This window comes from Musa acuminata, chromosome BXJ2-9, assembly GCF_036884655.1.
Source record: "Musa acuminata AAA Group cultivar baxijiao chromosome BXJ2-9, Cavendish_Baxijiao_AAA, whole genome shotgun sequence".
In the NCBI taxonomy this organism is placed as follows: domain Eukaryota; kingdom Viridiplantae; phylum Streptophyta; class Magnoliopsida; order Zingiberales; family Musaceae; genus Musa; species Musa acuminata.
In genome coordinates, this window is record NC_088346.1 from 5,241,672 (window position 1) to 5,256,963 (window position 15,292).

At 36.0% G+C, this 15,292-nt stretch overlaps 2 protein-coding genes across 3 annotated transcripts; both read left to right on the forward strand.

The window, feature by feature from the left end:
• The first annotated feature begins 41 nt into the window (after positions 1-41).
• On the forward strand, positions 42-5,293 carry LOC135622750 (uncharacterized). 2 transcript variants are annotated; one of them, XM_065124875.1, is made up of 5 exons: positions 42-347; positions 1,399-1,500; positions 3,509-3,650; positions 3,816-3,862; positions 4,850-5,293. In XM_065124875.1, the coding sequence occupies exons 1-5, from the start codon at positions 261-263 to the stop codon at positions 5,075-5,077; spliced, it is 606 nt and encodes a 201-aa protein (XP_064980947.1). In that variant the 5' UTR covers positions 42-260; the 3' UTR covers positions 5,078-5,293. The 2 variants fall into 2 exon arrangements, with proteins under 2 accessions (XP_064980947.1, XP_064980948.1); XM_065124876.1 differs by having other exon boundaries at positions 46-347; positions 4,853-5,293.
• Positions 5,294-6,301: 1,008 nt separating this feature from the next.
• Positions 6,302-15,115, forward strand: LOC103997476 (probable V-type proton ATPase subunit H). The gene is made up of 12 exons (XM_065124874.1): positions 6,302-6,360; positions 6,481-6,576; positions 8,282-8,407; positions 9,775-9,877; positions 9,958-10,028; positions 10,470-10,537; positions 10,620-10,737; positions 12,189-12,350; positions 13,168-13,293; positions 13,387-13,512; positions 13,701-13,880; positions 14,456-15,115. Exons 2-12 carry the CDS (start codon positions 6,547-6,549, stop codon positions 14,702-14,704), a joined length of 1,359 nt encoding a protein of 452 aa, XP_064980946.1. The 5' UTR covers positions 6,302-6,360; positions 6,481-6,546; the 3' UTR covers positions 14,705-15,115.
• Positions 15,116-15,292: the final 177 nt, after the last annotated feature.

The window sequence follows — 15,292 nt, forward strand, 5'->3', positions numbered from 1 at the left end:
ACCGAGGATGTTTCCTGATTTCGTCGAGACAGGCAGACGACCTCCAACCTCGTCTATTTTTCTTCCTCCGGAAACCTAAATCCTTTTCTCCGCTCGGCTGAGCCTTTCTTTTCGCTTCGATTGCGAAGGTTTTGTTTTCGGAGATTTATCCGAAGACAAGCAAAAATCCCCGGTTGCAATTCAATCTTCTGGCAACACCCCTTACCTGTTGATTCGAGCCGATTTCTTCTTTTCTTAATCTGCCTGTTCCCAAGTACCAAATGGGGAAAAACCAGGCTTACAAAGCGATGCAAAGGGCGAGGCTGGGGTCGTCCTCCGCAGGACCGGAGGAGATCGAAGACGGAATGGTTTGTACCATTTCATACCATCCTTTTTTTCAGTGTTTTTGTTCCTACTGCTTAAAAAATTGATTGTGCAAGAGGATTGTGATTGTTTAGATCGAGGTTGAGCGTCCCTCCTCCCCCTCCCCTTTCATTGGAGGAACCGATTCTTTTTTCTCTCTTTTTGGCCCTTCTGTATGAGACTCAAGTTGCCATTTTTCATCTTGTAGTTTGCTTCAACAGTTTTATCTGAATCTTTGACATCGTAAAGTTGTGATCTTCCTGTGTTTTTTTAGTAGTTCATTTGGATAATTCGTTTGGTATTTTAATTGTTTCTTTTGGTTGTTTTGCGGGTAAAAATATGATTCGATGGCAATAGTTGGTTATGGTGTCAACTTTTGCAGCTGTTGAGACGAAAAGCAGGACTTCAAGCTGTAGTGTTTTGAAAGTTTTGATGCATTTAGCAGCATAAGGGTAGCATGTATTTTGGAGCGAATCCCTTAGCTAATCGGTCTACATGTTAGTAGTGTGCTTTGGTTTACATAAGGGCTTAAGAGTGTCAATTTTTTTCCTCAACTTCACTTGATTAGTGTATACAGGTTTTAAAAATCACATTAATAGTGTGATTTTTCAATGGAACAGACATAAGACTTAAGGCCACTTCAACTGAAGTCCATTTTGGTGAATGAACAGCCCTTAGTGGAAGTTAATTGCATCTATAACGTCTTTTCTATGGTTGATCATATTCAGTAAGTGCAAAAATTTGAGGCTTAAATCGTATCTGTATTAATTTTGCAGTATTTATGCTTGTGGACCTTTTTTCTCCTTGTTGCTGGGTAAAGACATGAATTGTACATTTTTTTTGTAAGAATGATTCTTCCACCGACAATTACTTTGTCAGTAATGTGCAATCATTGGTAACATCCCTAAATTGCTTCTGTTTAGTAGTCTTGTGGTTATGTAGTTCTCTTACGGTTTTACATTTTTGCTTTCCTTTGATCAAGACATACCTTTGAAGTAGCATGTCTTTGCTTATTGTTTAATACAATTGGATTATTACTAATGAGGACCATCGCAGACGGATGGTTCATTTCATTCACCAGAGTGGCATGCTGCTCGTTTAGCAAGCCTAAAAACATCCCACACCATAACATGGGAAGAGTTCAAGAGGAAACAGAAGGTAAGACATTGTCAACAGGACTACTGCAGTTTCTTAAGCAGTAAACAAAACATACATTTCTCAATTCTTTCTTCATGTTGTGTTTATTATCTTTTAATGATATGTTTGGGGTGCATTTTTGAGGGAACCTTTTTCTATTTGTGTGTTAATTATTATCTTTTGATCTCACATGTATACAAAATTTCTGTTTTTTGATGTGTGTATACAGTATGTATATTAGTTTGCTTTGGTAAGTGTAAACTTTGGAAGTATCTTATGTTTCATGTATGTTTTTTTAGTACATTTCTTACTGTATTCAACAATTTGACTGTTTTGAGATAATTTTGTCTCATCTCATCAATGTCTACAAAATTTGCCCATGTTCTTTCATTCTACTGAAAATGAACTCTGTTTCAAAATTTTTGACCAGTGAGGAGTCATGATGCCCATTTTACACAAAGATTATTCAATATTTTTATGACCATATTGAACATCAAGGCTTATTTTGAAGGCTCCAAATTTAGGAAATAATATGACTGCTAAAATGTTGCAGTAACTGCTGGTAAACCTTCTGATTTTTAAGACCACTAGAAATCTCCAAGGGCCTTGTGACTTAGATTGGTTTTAAATTGTTTGTGAACTCCGTTGGTTTTGTCCCGAGAGGATTTCTGCTACAAATTATTATGTAGCTTTAAGATTTAACTTTATGATCGACCAAGACTATCTGTGACATCTTTTTTGTCATTGTGAACTAGAACTCAAATGGTTTAATGGATGTTTGACATGGTAGACATGGTTATTTAGGGCTTTCCTATTGCTTTATTGATTTAACACAGGGAGTTTATATTTGTTTGCCTGTATGGGTTTGTATGGAAAATCAACATTACTAAAGATCTGTGTATCTGAAGTATCCGTGAACAAGCCTTTGTTATATTTCATGATTGTTTATCCATTAGACTCCATCTTTGTCTTTATTATTATTGAGATAGCTGGTATAATGTTAAGATATACCTCTCCTAACAAAGGCTTCTCTCCTTATAGGTAAAGAACTTTCTCCAACTGTGGACATTTGGGACTAAGATCTTAATTGAACTAGGATTGTTATATTATTGAAATTTGAAATTACTGTTAAATTAGAAAAAGCATCCTTCTTGTCTGTTCAGCATGCTGCAAGTGCCCATATTTTAAGCTAAATAAGAAGATAAGTGCGAGAAAAGTAGGAATGCCCAGGAGATCTCTTCTTGAGCTGGACTTGGACCTCTATGTTAGCATTCCCAGTCTACTTCAAAGCTATAGTGGTTAACCAGGGATTTTTGCATGCTATACAAAACAACCTGGGGGTGATTCGGCCTCCTTGAAATCTCTCTATTACAATATCTTCTTTGTTTCTCATTTCCCTCTGTAAAATGTTCCTTCTCAACCTTCACTATGAATTTGTTTTATTGCTCACTAATTTATTGATTGATTATCTGTTAGCTTTTTTTTTTTGGTTACTCGTACTCCTACAATCTCCCATGATTTAAATTTGTGATAACCATACGTGTTTCTAATAACATACACCAAAAACAGAAGTAACTAAAATCTTATTCCATTGAGTAATCTATGGGTCAAGTCACCTTTTGTTGAATCCCGATAAGACCTCTTAGTTTAGCTCATTTAGGCTGTAAAATTAATCAAACCCCATTTTGATCCTCATGCTGTAATGAAATGAGGACAAAATGATTCTATAAGAATTGACAATGCATAGGTTGAGAGTCAGATGTAACTTAATATGACTCAAACTAATAACTAAGTCTACAATGATTCCAACATAAATATGGTCTGCACTAGATATGTCAGAAAGAGTTCAAGCTTCTTTACATTATAAAGCTCCTACCTTACCATAACTTGATAGGCAATTTCTTTCCTTTGTATGTCATTAATGTTCGACTCAAAACTTGTTATAGTATCCATCTTAATAATTTCTCCCGCAATTTAAAATCCTGATGGTGTTTCTTCTGGTAATGTGATATTTTGTTTATGGTTTTAGGAAGATGAACTCAGAAGAGATGAGCTTGAGGCTGATAAGGATAGAATGATGAGAGAATACAGAGCTCAGCTAGATGCTGAAAGGGCCCGGAAGCTGTCCCTTGGAAAAAATCACTCTGCCAGCAAGTCACATAAAAAAAAGGGTATATACATGTGGTTTAATGTTATGGTCTGGACTCTGTTGTCTTGATTTCGTATGCTCTCTTTGTCTTGAGTAATAATTAAACGGTCTTTGTCAATGATATTCATTTTTCTTCACTTTGCACATTTTTGAGAAATGCAATTGCTATTTTGTTGTCATAATGCAGACAGGAAGGACAAGGATTCCAAGAAACGAAGTAGCAGAAAGAGAAAGGTACTTCTGATCCTATTTCACTTTTCTAGGTACTGCATGTGCAAGTGTACTTTGCTATTATTTACAGAATTTTTCATTTTCTCTTCCAATTGATATCAACTAAGATTATGCATCCTGGCCCTTGGAATGATGCTTATACATCATTCCAAGTGTATGCATCGAAACTTCTAAGAACTTGCAGACAACATGAGCTAAGTTGAAAACTTCCACAAACTTTACTTCATTTTCTGAAAAACAATTGATACTTATACATGCATATTTGAGAAGTATAGAAATATCCAGAAGTTATGCAGGGTTCATTCTTGTGGTTAAATATGATATGTGGTCTTGATGTTCTGTACTGCCCTATGGTCTGTTTTACGACATCCAATCGCCAATGTTCTATGTGTTTTGTACTTGGGATTTAGGTTATCCACTATGATAACATATTGATGCTTGATATCATGTTGCATTTCTTATTTCGTTTGCCTGGCAATTGTTTTGATAATTCTGGTATGTTAAAAGGAGTTACATATATCTTGCAATAAAATCTTTGCAAGAATTTACTAGGAATAACTGACCATACAAGAAAGGGTATTTCTCAGTCTACAATCTAGATTGATGCTGATTCTGCTGAAAGGGATTATGCATATTTTATTTTGGAACGAACATGTTGTTTTGTTTCAGTTTATAGAATCCATTTGTGGAACCAATAGCTACAAAATTTTGGTTAGGAATGTGTTGCTGGTCAAACATACTTTTTGTTTTACTATAAGCTTGTGGTGTGTGCTTTCCTATTAGTGTATTGCTTAGTGAGTGATAGAAATTACATTGAGAAGGAATCTTACTCTTTTCTTCCAGTCCATTATTTTTACTATCATAGTATCATGCTCATCATTTTTTATCAAGATTCCAGGTCATCCTTGATTTTTCTGTCACCAATTCGTATGATCTGCAGTATAACCACTACTGTTTGTTGACTTTTCTGCCTCGGTCCAATTTTGATAGCAGAAAATATCATCCGAGTCAAGTTCCTCTAGTTCATCCTCCGAATCTTCAAGCGGTGATGATGACTATGAAGATGATGAAAGGGAATCAAGGAAATCAAGGTCCAAGAGATCAAAGAAGAAAAGGAAGCACAAGTCAAGGGTCAAACACTCTAGCAGCGACAGTGACAGCAACAAGAATGGCGGCCCAGTGCCATTATCAAAGTTCTTCGGAAGTGTCAAGAGATAGGTAGACCTTGTGCTGTGGGTTAGAAACGGCTCCACTCCATCTGAAATGGTGGTGATTCTGGTTACAAACTTGGATTACCGAGTTCTAATTATGCTGCTTAGAAAATATTATGCAACATTCATGCTGTTGGTGATTGGGAGTTCTCGAGAAGTTGCCCTGCGAGGATAACTCAGCATAATCCTGCCCAAGTATTTGTTATGAATCCATTTCTGCGCATGATCTGTTGCATCCTGAAAGCAGTGTCTTCTGCATTCAAGATGTTGTGGAGGCTTTGACCAGTTGATAATGCAGCAACCAATCATGGCAATGCTGCCAATTGCATGGATTGCATCACCTGGATGAATCATCAGAGATTTGGAGCATATTCATCAAGAAACTCTGACCATACGTTTGTAATGTTGTTTGAAGGAGGGAAAAAAGGTATAAATTCCATGTTTTTATTATCTAAATAAGACATCTTAAAAATTGATTTTTGAAAAGATCAAAATATTCTTAGATCTTATTTATTATCGAAAAATATTTGATTTTTTTCATAAGGACAATTAGGATTTTCTATTTTAAGAAGAAAAAAAATCTATTATATTCCATGATGAGATGATGTCAATTTTTTCCTTATCATCCTATTTCATTATATTATGATAATCATTTAATAGTGTTATCTATTTTTTTTTATATTTTTATTATAATACATCATTATAATTTTATCCACCGTTGATCAAATGATTCGAAACAGCAATACGTGTGTTAATATTTGTTGTGATATTGGATTTTATCAAGCGTTGGTTGTAAGCCGCAATCCACAATTTGATCAAACGGCTACGATCGCCTGACAGCTTGACAGAATATGAAAGAAGAAGTCGATTGAATCGGACCAATCGTATTCATGCCGTCACAGTCTAATAATAAATGTCATCGCTTCCGTCGTGGCGGGCACCAATTGAACGGTCGAGATCGAACTGAGCGGTCATCAGAGCTGCACGTGGATCGCGCCTATTACAGCTCACGGTGAAGCAGACATTTAAACCGGATCTCAGGCCGGCTCTTTCGAATCCCCGATTGAACCGGGTCCAAAAGAAAAGAGTGAGTCCACTGCCTTAATCCACGAGAGATTCCCGAAGCCGTCCGGTCCGGTTCGAATAGACCGGGACGGCATGTCCCTCCACGTGTTTCCCCTTCCCGTACCCGTGAAAATTCCGTGGCCATCATCTATAAAATGAAACCTCGGCGACGGCCTTTTGGACTCGGGAAGGGCGTGCGATCTGCGGCCCCAATTCGGTTCTGCGGTAAATCGATCCTTATGTGATATTGTCTTACTTTTATTTCCTGCAATTCTTCCTCAACTTCTTGAATTCGGTTTGTTGGGATCGATTACTTGTCGGGTTTCTTCTTGTTGGGTTTTCTAGATCTGCGGTCATCGGAATCTGGTGGACCGAAGTCATCCGCTCCTGTGGCAGAAGGTTTTGTTCTCGATGGGTAGCGCGGAGCTGACGACCGAGGAGGTTGGTGACCTGAGATCGGGCTTTGATCTGTCCTTGCGCTATCATTTTAATTCTTTTGATGCATATGCCATTTTAGGTTTGTATTGATGATTGTTTGACTACGATGCTCAAGGCCGTGGATTGATTTTTGGGATTGATCGTGGGTGTCCGGTGCATACTGATAATTAGATGACGTTGTTTGGCCTACCATCTGGGTAAAAAGAAAAAGACAAAGAAACAATATATGTCAGTGTTAGAAACAAAGAATTGATCGAGTTAATTGAAGTTCTTGTCAAATTATTATTTCTTGCTGTCATCCTTCTCAAATATCATTGGTGCGTGTTCTTGGCTTCATTAAGTTTGCAATTAGAAGCACCTTTCTGACCTATACAATTTTTTTTCTTGGGATTTCGTTTAATGGCTGTCGATGAATGATCATAGGCATAGACTGCGATAAGCGTTTTCTTTAATTCTTTTTTTTTTCTAGTGCTTCCAAGTGAGCAACAAAATCAGATTCATGGTGAGAACTGAGAAATGTAGGTGATAATGGTTGCAATATGTGGGAAGCCAATGTGGAAAAACCTAGGCTGCTGTTCTGATAGGTGGTTTTTCAACATTTATAAACTGACTGGAGTAACTAGTAAGAGGATGAGACTGTTTAGAAGTACGAGCAATAGGAAAGCATGTTCTGCGGGTAAACTAGCAGGGGAAGAGGACAAAGGAGGAAGACTATGATAAGGACAAGGGAGGAGGACTATGGTAGCACTATGATGGCTGGTGATGCAGAGAAGATGAATAGAGGCTGGCTTTGACCTACAATATCCTACTTTGTTAATCTACATCGTTCCAACATTGAGATCAATTTATAGCTCATGATACAAGATGACATGGACATCAGCAATTCCCAGACATAGATCTGACTATTTGGATTTGATTATGGATCTTTTCCACATTTGAGTTCTTTTAAGGACATAAATACTAGTCAAACTTTAACAGACACTGAATCACTTCTTACTTTTTTCACTAAATTTTTATTACGTCATCTTCTACCTCACCCTGTGCTATTAATATAAATTAATTTATTTGTCTGATTGGTGTATCTATAGGTCTCCTTTGGATGTGTTTATACTTTATACCACCTTCAATATATCCTTTTCAATTTATACTTTATCAGAATTAATATTAATCATTATTATCGTAAACATTTCTTGTTTTAATTTTTTTAGTTACCCTGCATCTCCAACTTAGCATCCTCATTTTCATTGACACTTATTTTTGGTGAAATGTTTCTTAATTGTCTAACATTACATTCCATGAAATAGCTCATCTTACAATGAAGGATTTATTCTCCAATAGAAGGGTATATCAACTGGCAGATGGAACAATTTGGTTGGTGTGACAATGTAATATGAAGGAAAGAACAAAAATATTATGTGATCAAATTTCTTTTTCCAATTAAAACTATGCATATACACAGAACAAACCTTGTTCTGCATGTCATGTAATCCAGCACCAGAAGCAGATTTACAACAAAAAGGCATCGTAAATATAACACTATAAAGAATTTACATTGTCTAGTGGTGATGTCTTCTTTGAAGAAGACTTTACCTTTGAGTTAATTAATTTTGTCAGGTCTCTGCTGGAATTTTGGTCAAGTAGGAGTAATTTTTTAATTCTGTTTAAGAACCTTGGTTACCACTTATTTTGTCTCAATTTGCATTTGAAGGTTCTCAAGATGGACATACCATGGGAAACTTATATGTCTACAAAGCTCATTACAGGAACACATCTTCAGCTACTAAGGCGCTATGATAAAAAATCTGAAAGCCAAAGAGCTGCTTTGCTTGATGATGTAAGCACTGGTTTATTTTCCTTTTCTTTTCTTATTCAAATTTATTAGTGCCATCTTCATCTAATTGATACCGAAGTATTATGTTTTGATTCCATTTATAACTTTCGTTATGCTCTAGGTGAATGCTTTTTGAAGTGGTTTTGAAATTTGTCCACCCTTTGTCTTTTTTTTTTTTCCTAACTTCAGATGCTGACTATCTATATAAATGTAGCTTCTGTGGTGACACATAATATAACTTTTGAGTTGATTTTGCTAATATATTTTTCTTATACATAGTTATAGTTATTTTAGCCTAGATATTGTGTCTATGTTGTATCTTACTTGTAAAAGTAAAGGGAATGAACCCAATATACGAGGCGCCCGCCAATATGGGGCTTGAGAAGGCGTTCTTTATATTTTTTTCATCCTATAAGAGTTAAATCATATTAGAATCCTAAGTTTATGGTTATTGCAAGAAACAAAATGTAATTTGTTTTGATATAAGTTTATTGCCTAGCTGCTTGGACTATGGCATCAAGCTATTTCCTTCTGTGTAGCAGTGTACTGTTACCTATATTGGCAACTATAATCTGACTTACATATTGATGATTGCAAATTTAAAGACTATTATTGGAAGATTTAGAACCTTTTCTTATATACACTATTTTAGAGAATCTAATCAAGCAGCAAATTAGGCTGCTAGACAGGGTATGATAGATAACATATCCTCTTTTTAGAAGGAGATATCACTTCTCCTCTAGCTGAGAATTTTTTTTGGTCTGGACCATACCACTTAGCATGCCGGCATACCATGATCAGTTGAACCTCTACCGCCTAGTGTACCAGCATTCCATGTGTCAGTATCTCGTATTGGTCCTAAAATTTTAAATCATGGTTCCACCCACATTGGCATGTGTGATTTCTGGACAGACAGGGCCAAAACTTTACCTCCTTTATCTTTGTAGAATATAATAGTATATATAGTCTGGCATTATATTTAATTTTTGACTGTTGGGAGACCATTATTGATGCATTCATGCCCTTCCTTTCTTGACTCTTTTCATTTAATACTTCGGTCTGGACTGCCATCTTTTATTTAGTGTAACGATAATCTAAGGTAGTCACTGTTTGCTACTTAAAATGCTTCCTTTCCTTTCGTATTTAATAAGTTCCATGTATGCATATGATGTACAGCGAGTTGGACAAGTATAAAGCTTAGACCATGTTTTCACTGAATTTCTCTCTAAAATTTGTCAAAGGACTTGATTTTCATATTGATTGTCTGAACTTTTAAACCATTTAGATTCTGAGTGGTCATGATAAAGCAATATTAGCTGTGTGAATAATTTCAGTACACCCTGGTCACATTAAATTAATTCATTTGACAGGATGGACCAGCTTATGTAGCGGTCTTCATAAACATTTTGCGTGACATTTCTAAGGAAGAAACAGTCGAGTATGTGCTTGCTCTCATTGACGAAATGCTCACAGGTATGAAGTGGTGCAGAATGTGACAAAATTATGATCTCTTATGTGAATGATCTTGACAAATTTCTTTCTGTTCTTTGCAGCAAATCCGAAACGAGCTAGACTTTTTCATGACAAATCACTATCAAACGAAGATACTTATCAGCCTTTCTTAAGTTATGGTCTTCAGGATTTTCTTTTTTTATCCAATTTTTATCAATGATGTCAGTGGCCAAATGTGTCTTTGAGGTTGACAGTTGGAACTAGCTGACCAACTTCTATTGTATTATAATAAACCTTTAAGGGCCATCTTTTTAATTGGTAGCCTTTCATGTAGCAACTTATTCTCCTCCTAGTCATGCTTAGAGTGTCGTTCTGGTTTTGTTAAGTTTTTATTTTTTTGGTGAAGTAATCAAACTAATTGAGTTGTTAAAGGTTCAACAATCCCTCTGATTGGCCCTTCCCTGAAAATAGATTTCTTTTTCCGTGGTATATTTGTCGAGGTGAATGGTATAATGATTTCATTATGAAACATCTTATTGGTGTAGTGATTTTTTTCTTTTTCTGCAATTTGGATTGTGCTTGAATCATTTACACATTGCACTTCTGATCTTTCAGATGGCTTCAGGAAGGCAATTGGTTCATACAAGAGAAGAGTTGTAAGATACTGACACTTATAGTAAGGTACATCAAATTCTCAAATGGTGCAAATACTGTTGTAGATTTTATGATCAACCGAACAATCAACAAGTGTGCTTGCGTTCAGTGCTCGTCCTAAAGGTCAGCATGGCCTTGTTTCAAATGGAGAATCTTCACATTCTAAGAGCAAAATCTCAGCTATTGATGCTGTTCTAGAAGGCCTACTTGATTGGCTCTGTTTACAGGTAAAACTTGTATGCGCCATCATGGAAACAACATAGCAATTTTTGTTACATTTTATAGCTATATAATTGAAAAACGAAAAAAAAAAGAAAAAGACCAAAAAGAAGGAACCATCTCATTCAGTAAATTGAAGTGTCATGGCTTAGTAATAATTGAGTTGATTTTGTAGTCTATGCATTCGGTAATTTATAAAGCATGTGATGTAGTAATACCTGGGAAATGTGTCACAATGCTTTTCCCAAGTTCCACTTGAGTTTCTGTTTTTCAATCATATAAATATTTTTGACTTTTATGGACTCGTCAGTGAGCTATAGACTAGTGATGTTTGTCACAGTGTTTTTTTCTGAGCTCCATTTCTGTTTTCATTTGAACAGGTGTTTCAACTTCTATGAACTTTTCAGTAAGCTATGTTCTTGATTATCAAGGAAGTTTGCTTAGATTTCAGTTAATATGATCCGAGATTCTATTGCCTGGCATCATGATCATCTAAAGCTATTGAATCTGATATGATTTGGCCAAAATACTTTTTCGTAGTCACTTATATGAAAAATGAACAAAGCCATTCTGCAACGAGATGTCATGAACGAATTACATTTTTGATGGTTCATTGTGGATGAGTTCCCAATACTTGACTTTCCTGTGTTTCAGATCATATATATTTTATTTTGGTCATATATTTTAATTCTACAGCAAACTGCACCAACGTTTTCTTGATAACTATTATAATAGTTCTGAAACCCTTTTATATTTAACCTGGTAACCACAGTGATCATTCTGTGACACATTTATATTTGGGTTAAGGTAACCTAAACGTGACTTGATTATAAAAATTGCTATCTGACTTATGGGGAGCAAGTTGATGGGCTCATGAACACATTTCCCACCTTTGCTGAGAAGAATGAAAAAAAGAGATGCATTATGTCATGGAGAAGCTAAATATTATAGATGAATCTTTTGGCTGAAGACTGGTTGATTGCCTTCAACCTAAATATATGAACATACTTGTTGATCTCTTAAACAAGTAGACATTTCCCACCTTGATGGATTGACAATCAGTTTCATGTTGTTACATTATTCTCGTGATATGTATTTAACTATTCTGAATATATTATTTACTCATCTTGCCCTTCCACAACTGTTTTACTCTTCATCAGTTCACACTCCGTGTATGGATGGGCAAACGGGTCATCGACCCAGTATAATGTTGATTAAGAACAAGTTTTATTTTTATTGTGCTTTATGTTTGGTGTGGTATGTAAGAGCATACATTTGTAACACACATGCTGTTTTAGCAACAGAATGATATTGATATATGTATGTATATATGTATGTATATATATATATATATATATGTATGTATATATATATATATATATATGTATGTATATATAAACAGTTAGATGATCAGCATTCTTTCTAACTATGGATTACTGAAAGCAGTATTACTTTCCAGCTGAAGGCCCCAACTCACCCCAATCGTTCTGTGCCATTGGCTGTAAGTTGCCTAGCCACTTTGCTAAGAGAACGCTTTGTCAGGGTTTCATTTGTACAAGCAGATGGTGTTAAATTGCTAATTCCTTTGATTTCCCCAGCATCAACTCAGCAGTCCATTCAGGTAAAAATGATTTAATTTCTTTCTGTGGTTCTGTTTCAAGTTCCACAGATCATACTGTGTGGTTATTGACTTGAACTTGCAGTAACTTTTTGATCTGTTGTCTGGTTTTATGCTTGATAATTGTTTGTTTCTTGTCGTGCCTTGTTTCATCTGAATGTTGTTTGTCCTCTGGGTTTCCAACATCACTCTAAATGATAAACATGATGAAACAGGTGAATAGCTGATTGCATAAATGGATCTGAACAATGATCAACTTCAGTATATGTTGCATGACATCTTCAAGATTGCTAATGTGCATCTTGATTTTCTTAGTTCTACTAAGAATATTTTAGATATATTTCTTTGACTCTGTTTTTTGTATGTGTGTCCACATAATATGCTTAACTGTACATATCTCATTTGCGTTAAATGTCTTATGCTAAATACAATTGAAATGTATCTGAGAATGAAAGAGATGCCAGCCTATGACTGCAAGGATCCTTTTAATGTCATACCATTAGTTGGTTAATTGTAATTTATTTACCAGGAATCCAAAGATAGATTATACATGGACTCTCATTCCATAAAATCTTCGACAGTTTTCTTTTGTATGAATGGAGTGAAGGTATACAATATCACATAAAAACTACCACAGATTTCTTATGTATCACTGCAAAGAAGGCATACATTTCATAAGCCATCTTTCTTCTTCCACAGTTATATAAAAATTTAACGTTATCGACTATGCTTAAGCTTGCATTAATTTGCATACTGTTTTTGTTGATACTTTTATCCATTTTTCTGAAATGTTTTTGAAGCCAACAATATTCTTTTGCAGCTGCTTTATGAAACTTGCCTTTGTATTTGGCTCTTGTCCTATTATGATGCAGCAATTGATTACTTGGCCACTACTAGGGTAATGCCAAGGCTGGTTGATGTTGTAAAAGGTTCAACAAAGGAAAAGGTTGGATTCTCTAACTATTTCTTTCTGACTCAGTGATCTAAACTTAGTCTAAATGTAGTGGTGATTTTGCTAAAGTGTATATCTCCGGTGCAGGTTGTGAGGGTCATTGTATTGACTTTGCGCAATTTGTTACCGAAGGCAGCATGTGGGGCCCAAATGATTGACCTCGGATTGCCGCAAATTGTTCAGTCTCTAAAAGCTCAGGCCTGGAGTGATGAGGTTACATTTATGATACCCTCTCATGCTATTTTTGGTGTGTTTACTTTTAAAACCGTAGTTGCAAAGCCACAAGTACTCAAATATCAGATGCTGCAGACTGATATTCCGTCACTTTTGAAACACATTTGAACAAGCTATAGTGCTGTGATTAAATGGTAATGTCCTTACCATCTTCTCATTCCACGCAGGATTTATTGGAAGCATTGAATCAGCTAGAAGATGGACTGAAGGAACACATTAAAACTTTAAGTTCCTTTGATAAATATAAGCAGGAAGTCCTTCTTGGTCATCTTGACTGGTATCCTATGCACAAGGATCCAGGATTCTGGCGTGAAAATATTACAAATTTTGAAGAAAACGATTTCCAGGTATGTCATATTACTCAAATTGTGGAGGAAGTTGCATGCTGAAGGACTCTGGTACTTTTTCTGTGGGAATCATGGGTTGTCTAGCCATCACAATTATATGCTTGTTGACTGAATTTTGACCTTTGAGTAAGGGTGTTTCATACACATGGAGAAAAATCAATAATAAAAGAAGAAAGCAGGGTAACCATGGATCATATTCCACGTGTATATTGCCTTTCTTTTTTATGTTGTTGCAAGTCCTTGTATGCAACTTCTCACTTGGAACTAATATTACTGTTGGTAAAGCTCTTGTTGACTATGTAAATGCTAAAAGACTATCAAATTCCAGTCATCGTAACCAATTTAAACATACTGGAAGCAAATACGGTGCCAGGAAAATAACACAATAGATAACAGCTTCAAATTATGACTCTGTGAAACTTGTAGTGGCTGCACATGCAACTGTTATTTAACTTTTGTGGTTATTTTAGATCACTTAGTGCTGATGTGTTCTTTTTCTTTGGACCTTGCACTAACGGTACTTATACAGACCCATGGTTGATGCTTATCTAATTTCCAGTAAATATTTTTTGCAGATCCTGCGTGTCCTCATCACAATCCTTGACACCTCCGGTGATCCAACAGCACTTGCTGTTGCATGCTATGATTTGTCTCAATTTATCCAGTACCACCCTGCTGGAAGAATCATCGTGTCAGACCTGAAGGCCAAGGACCGGGTAATGAAGCTCATGAATCATGAAAATGCTGATGTGACCAAGAATGCTCTTCTCTGCATCCAGAGGCTTTTCCTTGGTGCCAAATATGCTAGCTTCTTACAGTCTTAAGTCAGTGTTGTTCCCAGTGGGACCCAATCTCTGGTACCGTCTCTTTTTATAACGCAGGGATGCCCCCTAAGTTTGGCGATTCTGTTTGTTTTCAAAAGCCATCTGAAACATTGTGGTAGAGTTGAGGTTTTAGATACCAACCCTATACTGGTTTGGTAACCTATCGAATCATTGCATTAATATAAATGATGGTATGTTGATCTGTACCATAACCACTATCATTAAATAAAATAATAAAAAATGAACTGATATGTACCGGTATGATCTATACCGGTTTTGATTGCAGGGCCTCGAATGTTGTTACTTTCGTTGAGGTGACCTGTATCCTGTAAAAGTGAATAACTATTTCTCGCACCCATATTGAGGGCCTGAATTAATTTATTTAATTATGTGCTTGAATTTTTATCGTCACTTGTATTGCTTAGAAGTGGATGATCACTTGGTTTGATTAGTCTTTGTGGCAAGCAGTGGTGCCGTGGGACTGCAGTCCCAAAAACACACTGCGCCTGCAAATAGGTGATGCTGAGTCGTGAATTTATACTGTTTGGATTGCATATAATTATTATCTGTTTACCTTCAGAATTCAGG

Bases quoted from the DNA above. Each gene is read 5' to 3' on its own strand.
- LOC135622750 (XM_065124875.1), top strand. From the start codon at position 261: ATGGGGAAAAACCAGGCTTACAAAGCGATGCAAAGGGCGAGGCTGGGG. The intron at 348-1,398 runs GTTTGTACCATT...GGACCATCGCAG, and splicing joins AGGAGATCGAAGACGGAATG to ACGGATGGTTCATTTCATTC. The intron at 3,651-3,815 runs GTATATACATGT...GTCATAATGCAG, and splicing joins CAAGTCACATAAAAAAAAGG to ACAGGAAGGACAAGGATTCC.
- LOC103997476 (XM_065124874.1), top strand. From the start codon at position 6,547: ATGGGTAGCGCGGAGCTGACGACCGAGGAG. The intron at 8,408-9,774 runs GTAAGCACTGGT...TTCATTTGACAG, and splicing joins GAGCTGCTTTGCTTGATGAT to GATGGACCAGCTTATGTAGC. The intron at 13,513-13,700 runs GTTACATTTATG...CATTCCACGCAG, and splicing joins CTCAGGCCTGGAGTGATGAG to GATTTATTGGAAGCATTGAA.